The sequence below is a fragment of the Drosophila santomea genome, chromosome 2L (genome assembly GCF_016746245.2).
Source record: "Drosophila santomea strain STO CAGO 1482 chromosome 2L, Prin_Dsan_1.1, whole genome shotgun sequence".
Lineage (NCBI taxonomy): Eukaryota > Metazoa > Arthropoda > Insecta > Diptera > Drosophilidae > Drosophila > Drosophila santomea.
The window spans coordinates 24176109-24187235 of NC_053016.2; the positions used below are offsets into that span (position 1 = coordinate 24176109).

General features: G+C 35.3%; 1 protein-coding gene across 1 annotated transcript; it reads left to right on the forward strand.

The window, feature by feature from the left end:
- The first annotated feature begins 9141 nt into the window (after positions 1 to 9141).
- LOC122756492 lies at positions 9142 to 10875 on the forward strand. Its single transcript, XM_044006314.1, has 2 exons — positions 9142 to 9518; positions 10798 to 10875. Exons 1-2 carry the CDS (start codon positions 9192 to 9194, stop codon positions 10873 to 10875), a joined length of 405 nt encoding a protein of 134 aa, XP_043862249.1. The 5' UTR covers positions 9142 to 9191.
- Positions 10876 to 11127: the final 252 nt, after the last annotated feature.

Sequence of the window (11127 nt, forward strand, 5' to 3'; positions counted from 1 at the left end):
AAATCTTTCGATGCCATTTTGGGCAATGATAGTTAAAAAGAATTAGGGGCAGTTATAAAAATTAGCAAAAATATTATGATATTAAAGAACAGTGTCTCGATCCCCATAAAAGAAAAAACATTCGAAGCAGTCAACACAATTATTCCGAGAACATCCGACAAACAACCAAGCTAAGCAAATTACTCAAGTCGTTTCCAGACTTGTTCGCAGACCCAAACCAGAAACTGACCTACACAACAAATGTAAAGGCAACGATCCGAACCTCGTCCGATAATCCTGTTTACTGGAAATTTTATCAGTATCCAATGACACTGAAAGATGAAGTAAACAAACAGATAAAAGAACATTTAGAAGATGGTATAATTCGACCTTCTAGGTCCCCGTACAATTCACCAGTGTGGGTTGTACCCAAGAAGGCAGACGCTTCAGGCGAAAAAAAAATATCACATGGTTATTGATTATCGCAAACTCAATAAAATAACCATTGCAGATAAATACCCTATTCCCGAGATTAATGAGGTACTTACCCAATTGGGGGACAATAAATTATTCTCTATCTTAGATCTGAAAATTGATTTCCATCAATTCTCGTTAAAAAAATAGTGTCATAGAAAAGACCGCCTTCTCCAAAAACAACGGAAAATATGAGTTTACACGACTCCCATTTGGTCTTAAGAATGCGAACTCAATTTTCCAACGTGCATTATATGACATACTTCGAGAACATGTTGGAAAAATATGTTTTATTTCCATAGACGATATCATCATATTTAGCAAAGATGATAATACGCATATTGAGAACTTGGCGAAAATGTTTCAAACTTCACAGAACGCCAACATGAAATGTCAGCTAGACAAATGTGAGTTCATGAAAAACAAAGTCGAATTCCTCGGATTTGTTGTCTCCGATAGGAGAATAGAAACAAACCCGAGTAAAGTGGCAGCGATAGCAAAGATTCCCTGCCCTAAAGTTTTGAGGGAACTAAGACCCTTCCTGGGGCTTTCCGGATACTATCGAAGATTTATACAAAATTATGCCAACTTGGCTAGGGGTTTTGCCAATTTGGTACTTACCCAATTGGGGGACAATAAATTATTCTCTATCTTAGATCTGAAAATTGATTTCCATCAATTCTCGTTAAAAAAATAGTGTCATAGAAAAGACCGCCTTCTCCAAAAACAACGGAAAATATGAGTTTACACGACTCCCATTTGGTCTTAAGAATGCGAACTCAATTTTCCAACGTGCATTATATGACATACTTCGAGAACATGTTGGAAAAATATGTTTTATTTCCATAGACGATATCATCATATTTAGCAAAGATGATAATACGCATATTGAGAACTTGGCGAATATGTTTCAAACTTCACAGAACGCCAACATGAAATGTCAGCTAGACAAATGTGAGTTCATGAAAAACAAAGTCGAATTCCTCGGATTTGTTGTCTCCGATAGGAGAATAGAAACAAACCCGAGTAAAGTGGCAGCGATAGCAAAGATTCCCTGCCCTAAAGTTTTGGGGGAACTAAGATCCTTCCTAGGGCTTTCCGGCTACTATCGAAGATTTATACAAAATTATGCCAAATTGGCAAAACACATAACTTTACTTTTAAGAGGGGAAAATGAACACGTGTCCAAAAGAATGTCATCCAAAAAAAAAAATTACACTATACAATGAAGCTCTAGAATCTTTTAAGAAGCTTAAAAGAAACTTAGTGTCAAAAGAAATAATTCTCCGTTACCCAGATTTCAATAAGGAGTTCCATTTAACTACTGATGCTTCAAATTTCGCGATCGGCGCAGTTCTATCGCAAGACAACCACCCTATATCATTTATGTCTAGAACACTTACCAAAACCAAAGAGAACTATGCGGCGAACGAAAAAAAAATGTTAGCCATAATTTGGGCACTCAAGGCCCTCAAAAATTATCTATACGGTAAAGCAAAGGTTAAGATCTTTACAGATCCTCAACCTTTAACACATTCTCTGAGTAGTTGAAATGGAAACGCCAGAATCAAGAGATGGAAGTCTTATTTAGAGGAATATGATTATGAAATATTCTTTAAGCCGGGAAAAGAAAATGTTGTTGCAGACGCGCTCTCAAGAATACCTATAGAGCAGATTAACTCTGTTGCCTCTACACAACATAGCGCTGAAAGTTCTTGCCATGACCTAATCCCTAGCGTCGAAGCCCCAATGTTTTCAAAAATCAAAGATTCTTTTATAAATCAGATAAATACGACTACAAGTTCACCATCCCATTTCCTACTTTCCATAGACATGAAATATACCGACTCGAATACACCACGGACGATATAATAACAGACCTATTGGAAGCTACAGAGCCGACGCCGACCCTCTGCCTCCAAGGGCAGCGCAGCTCACAGCCAAAGACTCACAGCTGGTTAGGGACAGCAAATTGGATTTAGACAAATAAAGTCGTTCTTAACTGAACTTCAATATCTTTTACTTTTTACCTTGATACCAGCAAAGTAATTAACTTATATCTATTGAAATTCTAACTGTAAATTTTCGCAGCAAACCAAAGAAGGAACCGGTAAAAAAGAAGCAGAAACGAATATTGTGTATGCGTGAGCCCAAGCGTAGATAATTGTCTCTATAGGAAATTTGATTCCTTTTTCTGCCAAAAACCCATTTTCTGAAAGTCGGAATATTACAATAATATTAAATGTACGCATTCATAATCGACCAGGGTCTTGTGCTGCATCCCAGCAGACAAAAAGCGGGAAAATGTCCGCTAAAGATATTAAATACGGACGTAGAATCGGAGTTTTCGCAATAGGTTCGTTGAATGCTCAAAAACGGACGCTAGAACGAACAAAAATCGAAACTGTGGCGTTCCTCAAATATAATGAATGAATAAGAGATATTCTTGCAACGTCTTTTTGGCGAACGTCTTCGACGACTCGTTGTAATTGATGTTTTCTGTTAATGTACCGTTACTTTTGCAATGTCGATTGTAGCTCAACTCTTGTTTTGTGGAATTTATAACGACGCGTCGCTTTTCGATTTTGACCGCAAAAGAGTGCAGACGTGAGTTTTTCTATTTCGTTATTGCACGTGTATCAAACACTAAGTTTTAAATTTAAATTTATTATTCGTTATACTAATCAGTAAATATTTAATTAATATCTATCTTTCTTATTAATATCTATATGACTAAATTATTAAATTCCCTCTGCCAAGCGCCACACAAAAGGAAATTAGTAGACATACATAAATCTTCGTTTCACACGCTTGGCAACAGGAGTGCAAAAATTTTCTTTTGTTTTATTTATTCTGAAGAAATTTTTTTGCTTTAACCACCATCAACGGTTCCTGCGACTTATTTGCAAAAAGTTGAAGCGTCTAATATTTTTGCAAATATCGAAGATAATTGTGAGTTTCCGTTTGATGATTTTAACTTGCGCTTAGCTTTCAGCCAATAATATTAGCAGATGCGCAGCCAATGAACTTCTGTCACTTTCGTCCAAAAAAAAATTCCCTGCTTGCGAAATGATTTTCGGACATTAAAGTCTACTCCTCAAGAAGTTATTAAACAAGTTATGGCTCCTGGCGAGTACATACACTATGGCTTAAAAGACGCTCTAACCGATTTTCTTATTAATTTTAGCTATATTTCTAATAATATAAGCTTAAATATTAATGTGGACGGTTTTCAAAAGTTCACTCAAACAGACATGGCCAATTTCGATAAATGTAGATGGAACCAAGCCAGTATTGGTTGTGGGTATATATGTAGGTAATTCCAAGCCTCAAGACCCAAATATTTATTTGGACGAATTTTCCAGAGTTGACAGAACCGGCATGACATTTAAAGACAGAAAACTTTCAATTAAAGTAAGAGCATTTATATGTGACGCACCAGCCAGAGCATTTATTTTGGGTGTGAAACACCACTAAGGTTTTTATTCCTGTAACCAGTGCCTCTAAAAAGACGAATGTTTTCAGAGACGCATGTTTTTCAAACTGTCTAAGAACCTTCCGCGAACAGATCATAGCTTCAGAAATAGATTGCAGACGGAACATCACAATTTACAAAACCAACTAATTCTCCCAATTGATCTAGTTATTAAATTTCCCAATGATTCATGACTACGTGCATATTGTTTGCTTAGGATAGTTAGGGTAAGAGCATCCATTTTCATTAAGTCGAAACTTAATATCTTCATTAAATGCAAGGCTAATTGCGTTAAAGCCTATTTTTCCAGTAGAGTTTAATAGAAAGCCTCGTTCGCTTAATGATCTCGAACGATTTAAAGCATTAGAATTTAGCACATTAGTCTTGTATAGTGGACCTGTTGTATTAAAAAACATTTTGGATTCTGTTCAATACGAATTCTTCTTGACAGTGAGTACTGTATTTCGCAAATTTATCGAAATAATTTTCTAAAAGAAATCGCAACGAGATTTGTCTTTCATGGTATTTTTTAACTACCACTGTCTCACACATTTAAGCAAACAATGCTTAGTGTTTGTCTTTGCAGACAATAAGTGCATTTCCCTTCGAAAACTTTCTTAAACAGTTAAAAAAAATGGTAAAAAAATCTGATCATGTCATTGAAAATATATACAATCGTATTAATGAGCGCTGTAATTTAAATGTTATTGTCAAGGAAAAAGAATTTAATAGTGGTCCCACTAAACTTTTTTTCAAGTATCAAGAAAAACGGCATCTATAAAATCTTAAAAATATTTTCTATTAATCAAAATAGCTTGCATAGCCGTTTAATTATTGACCTAGACTCATTCGACACCTATCCGATTAGTTCTAGTCGTGTAGACATTTTTTCATCAGCGAGCCTTAATTTCGACTCTCAAGTTTGGCATCATAAAATAGACGAGATATTAGGAAAAATTATGCATTTTATAGACAGTTCTATCCATATTTACATTCCCTTAATTAATTAACAGAAAATGGACTAAGACCATTTCTTTAACTCGGAGAGGGACACCCATGAGTTGGTAACCCTAGAGCCGCCAGCTGAGGATAAAAAACATTCTGGTAAGGTATAATGCAAGTTGTTTGCAATAATTAAAATTTATTTATTTATTTTTTATTTTTAAATTAAACGCAAGAATAAATTTGCGTTGAAGGACGCCGATTTCGACCGCATTACACAAAAATATTTCTAATATGCCCAGGATATGATAACGAAAACTAAGAATAAGAAAATAAAAACTGTTCTATAAATTATAAAGTTGTTATTATTAGTAAATATTATATAATAAAAATAATTTTTTAAAATTATGTTAGTATTTTTTAGTATTTTAATATTAAAAAAAGTATCGCGAATGATATTTGGTATCAAATATCCTGTAAATAACATTATAAAAGTATCGCGAATGATATAGTAATCGTCCGCAAACTCTATCATTTTCGGGTTCCGAAAAGATATATATATAACTATATACGAGCCCCAACCACTATTAATTCGAACAGTATGTGTTTTTGGCAGTGTGCAATGTTCAACACACTATATTTTCAATACTATTACAGATAACTTATGCCAATGTTTTTTGTCTAAAAGAGAATTTTGTTCTCTTTACGATGACAAAAAAAAATTTCTTATACTTCCAACAACAATAACAAAATGACTAATTCATTCAAACGGTAGACTTAAGAGATAAGAAAAAAATGACCACTATTAATTCGAACGCTGCGCAAGCTTATCGTTATCTTAAAAGAAGAACAAAGCAAAAAAAATTATTTCTGCGAATAATAACACAATGCAAAATATTTAGAATTACTGCAGATCAGTAAAAGTTTAGCAACGATGGTACGTGGTAAGCCTATTTGCACCGAAATCAGAGTTTTGATTAGAGATTATTTCAAATCTGGGAAGACAAATAGTGAAATGAGCAAACAATTAAATTTATCAAAATAGTCGGTGCATGGGGTGATCCAATTATTCAAGAAAACTGGGAGTATTGAAAATAATATCGCGAATAGAGGCCGAACTTCAGCAATAACACCCCGTGACAAAAGAGAACTGGCTAAAATTGTTAAGGTTCCAATCCCTAAGAAATGTGGCTTCAGAGTGGTCGCAGAAAATTGGCAAAACTGTCAAGAGAGAATGGACGCCTTAAAAGGACTGTAAAGTTTCCTGCCAGCACTATGGTATGGGGATGTATGTCTGCCAAAGGATTGGGGAAGCTGCATTTTATTGAAGGGCCGGTTGATGCTGGAAAATATATTAATATTTTGGAAGAAAGTCAGCTGCCATCTATACCAAAACTGACAGATTGTGGTGAATTCACTTTTCAGCAGGACGGAGCATCATCGCACACAGCCAAAATAAACAAAAATTGGCTGCAATATAAGCAAATGGAGGTTTTAGATTGGCCATCAAATAGTCCAGATCTAAGCCCCATAGAAAATAGTTGGTGGCTAATGAAAAGCAAGCTTCGAAATGAGCCACAAAGGAGCATTTCTGACCTTAAAATTAAGTTGCAAGAGATATGGGACTAGATTTCTCGAGAACATTGCGAAAATTTATTAAAATCAATGCCAAAACGTGTTAAATGTGTAATACAGGCCAGGGGCGATGTTACACAATTCTAATATTAATTAATTTGTTATATTAAGCAGCGTTCGAATTAATAGTGGTCATTTTTTTCTTATCTCTTAAGTCTACTGTTTGAATGAATTAGTCATGTTGTTATTGTTGTTGGAAGTACAAGAAATTTTTTTTTTGTCATCGTAAAAAGAACAAAATTCTCTTTTAGACAAAATACATGGGCATAAGTTATCTGTAATAGTATTGAAAATATAGTGTGTTGAACATTGCACACTGCCAAAAACACATACTGTTCAAATTAATAGTGGTTGGGGCTCGTAGTAACATATCCATTCTACACCCACAACTCCCCAACTCACACTTTCACATTAATGTCTAAGTACAAAACCACACATACTATTGTTACAACTCACACGCACACATTAATGTCTAAGAACAAAATGTAATCAAAGATCGAGAGCCCTTCGATTAAGCTTAGCTGTCATTTACGCACAGCATCATATTCCAAAGTCTAGACTCTGTGGCGAGGCCAACTGAAATAACAAATACTTCCGCCCACGCAAAGGTCTCAGGATTCTCCAATTACTCCTATTTTTCGGGAGCTTCTCTCATATTTTTCGAGAGCTTCTCTCTTAATAAACAATTATAACTTAATTCTCTTAAACTTCACTCTTAAGCTATCCCAATCTGCCTATATAAACGCAAACATGTCCCCATAAGGCAGTTCAGTTCTGAGTACGCTATCAGCCCATTTCAACATCGAAATCAATTGTCCAACTAAGTGATAATCCATAGGCTCTAGTTCTTCCTCTATTGGAATAAATAAAACGTTTAATAATATATCACAAACCAACCGTGTTATTTTCTTTTATTAAACGCTCGGACTGAATTCGTAAATGGCGCAGTCGGTAGGATACTGAAAAAAATAAGTCTAGTAAACTCGTTATCCTTTGACAATCTAGTGAAAATAGGAAACTTGTACGACCAAGTAACCTTTTCTGATTGTACCCGCGAATCGGCCGCAACAAAGTGATTTCGGTTCGTTTAAAGTGACTAAAATCGGTATCCGCACAAGAACCTGTGTGATCGGAGTTAATTTAAAGACCTAATTTTGTGGACCGCTTCGTGAAGTGAAACCTCCACTAAGGTGTAATACAATTAAAAGGCGCACAGTGCAGTTCACTAAGACATTAGTCTCGACATACTGTAGCAGTCCGTGAACAAAAACAGAAGCCCACTAAAATCAAAAGTGTGACCGCTACTATTGCATTAAACAACAAAAAGTTAAAACAGTGCAGTTCACTTAAGGCATAAGTCTCGACATACTGTAGCAGTCTGTGAACAAGAACGGAAAATAACTTATTAATAAAATTAAAATGGCGTTACCAGCAGAAAATCTTTCTCAATTACTTAGGCAAATACGCCAAGTACCACCATTCACTGGAGATCCATCAAAACTCAGCTCGTTCATCAGACGAATGGAATACCTGTTGAACCTATACCCTGCAAACGACGCTCGACAGAAGGCGATCATAATTGGAGCCATCGAACTGCAAATCACTGGAGATGCAGAAAAAGTTTCCCTATTCGGAATGCATAATGATTGGTCAACTCTAAGAGACGCCTTAATCACAGAATTTAAGACCCAGACACCCCTGGAGGAACTACTAGGAAGATTGTACCGCACACCTTTCAAAGGTAACTTACGACTATTTTGCGAACAATTGGAAGATAAATCAAATGTAATCATAAATAAGTTAGCATTAGAAAAAGGCAGAACTAATATTACAGTTTATACACAAGCAATGGCAACCACTATAAAGAATACAATTCAAAGATCACTCCCCGACAGACAGTTCATGACTCTAGCGAGGCATGACATTTCAACTATCCAAAAATTAAGACAAACCGCCCAACAAGAAGGTCTCTACGAAGACCAAGTCTTCCAAGTCAACCATCCGATAGTCAGCCAAGATTTAACCCAAATTCACATAAACATACACACATTAACCAAAATAAAAACACACATCCCAACCAAAGATTCGTTCCCACTTTTATTCCATTAACAAACCCTACACAGATCCAAAATACCAACTCAAGACCAGCTGAAATAAATCCAAGGTTTGCAAGGGAATTCACACAAAGGCTAAATACAGGTAGAATTCAAAATCATTTAAATTTTCAACAACTAAATACTAGTGCACCAAACCCTCCTACCAAAAGGCAGAGAGAAAACGCTAGTGCTCAATTCAGAATAGACACAGGATGCGAAAATTTTCTTCAACCAGCCTCGGAACCAGAAAGCGACTCAGAGGAAGTGGAAACCCATTCCTAAAAATTAAAATGAATAATATCACTCTCAAATGCTTAGTAGACACTGGTTCGTCTATTAACATTATGAAACAAAATTTCTTTAATTTTCCAATCAAACCTTCTAAAGTAAATGTCCACACTATAAATGGCGTTATAACATTGAACCAAAGTGTTTCATTGCAGTCAAACAAACTTTGTCCCACTAATCAAATATTTTATATTCACAATTTCTCAGAAAAGTATGATTTAGGCAGAAACTATTTAGAGCCGACTAACACTCAAATTGATTATTCAACACAAACAGTCACTATAAATGGCTATACATTCAAAATGTGGTACGACCACATCCAAATAGATGAGTCCAAGGCTACCAATGAGTGCCCCAAGTCATCTAACCCAGAGGAAACCCCTCTACAAACCCCAAAAAAGGAGAAGACCCTCCTAAAAATTAAGCGGAAAGCCCACTTAAAACCAGATGAGTCAAAGAACACCAATGAGTGCCCCAGACCGTCTAATTCAGAAGAGACCAAGATTACCTATGAGTATCCCAAGCCTTCTAAATCTGAGGAAAACCCTCTTATTACCCCTTACATAGAAGAAGCCCTTCTAGTAACATCCTCTAACAACGCCTTAGACGACGAGTTAAGAGAATCCAACGTATTCAGATTAGAACATTTTGATACAGAAGAAAGGGAACAAGTTTCCCACGTTCTGCTTGAATATAATGACATTCAGTAAAAAGAAGGTGAAAATTTGACCTTTACAAGTACGATCAAACATTCTATTCATACAAAACACGAATACCCGATCTATAAAAAACCATATAAATACCCCCAAGCATTTGATCAAGAAGTCAACAAACAAATTAACGAAATGTTAGAACAAAAAATAATTAGGAAATCGAAATTTTTCTCCAATTTGGATCGTCCCAAAGAAAAGCGATGCTTCTGGGAAACCAAAATTTCGATTAGTCATAGACTATCGTAGTCTCAACGAGATAACCATTGACGACAAATTCCCTATTCCCGTAATGGATGAAATATTAGACAAGCTTGGACGCTGTCAATACTTCACAACCATTGATCTAGCTAAAAGGTTTCTATCAAATCCAAATGGACCAACAATCAATACCCAAAACAGCATTCTCAACAAAACATGGACATTATTCGTATGCCCTTTGGTCTGAAAAATGCACCAGCAACATTTCAACGCTGCATGAACAATCTTTTAGAAAATTTAATTTATAAAGATTGTTTAGTTTACTTAGATGACATTATCATTTATTCGACTTCATTGGAGGAACAAATAATGTCATTAAAAAGGGTATTTAAAAAGCTAATTTCAAATTGCAACTCGATAAATGTGAATTTCTGAAGAAAGAAACAGAATTTCTCGGTCACATTATCTCGACAGAAGGAATAAAACCAAACCCTAACAAAATAAAAGCAATTGTTAATTTCTCTATTCCTAAAACCACAAAAGGAATAAAATCTTTTCTTGGACTATGCGGATTTTATCGTAAATTCATTCCCAATTTTGCAAAAATAGCAAAACCTATGACTCTCAAACTAAAAAAATGAGCAGTAATTAACACAAAAGATAATGATTATATGTCCGCTTTCGAAAAACTAAAAGTACTCATCACGTCCGATCCAATCCTAATATATCCCAACTTCGAAAAGAAATTTTCACTGACAACAGATGCGAGTAATATAGCCATAGGTGCTGTATTATCCCAAGAACATAAACCCATCTGTTATGAACTTTAAATGAACATGAACTTAACTATTCGGCCGTAGAAAAAGAGCTATTAGCTATAGTATGGGCAACAAAATATTTCAGGTCCTACCTATTCGGGAGAAAGTTCGACATATTAAGCGATCATAGGCCACTTGTATGGTTAAGTAACATAAAAGACCCCAATTTGAAACTACAGAGATGGAAGATAAAACTTAACCCGGTAAAGAAAACCACGTCGCTGACGCTCTATCTTAAGTCCAAGAAAACTTCCTAGGAGAAGATGACCCAGTTTCCGTTCCCTACTGTGCATAGTGCACCAGAAGACAACCAAAGTCACATCGCAATAACAGAAAGACCTCTTAACTATTATAACAGACAATTTGAATTCATTAAAGACAATTTTGACGACGTCCAGATAATAAAATATTTCCATAAAATCAGAATAAAAATCAGTTATAAAGAAATGACTGATACCCTTGCCAAAGATCTAATTAAAGAATACTTCTGCACTAAAAAAAGTGTTATT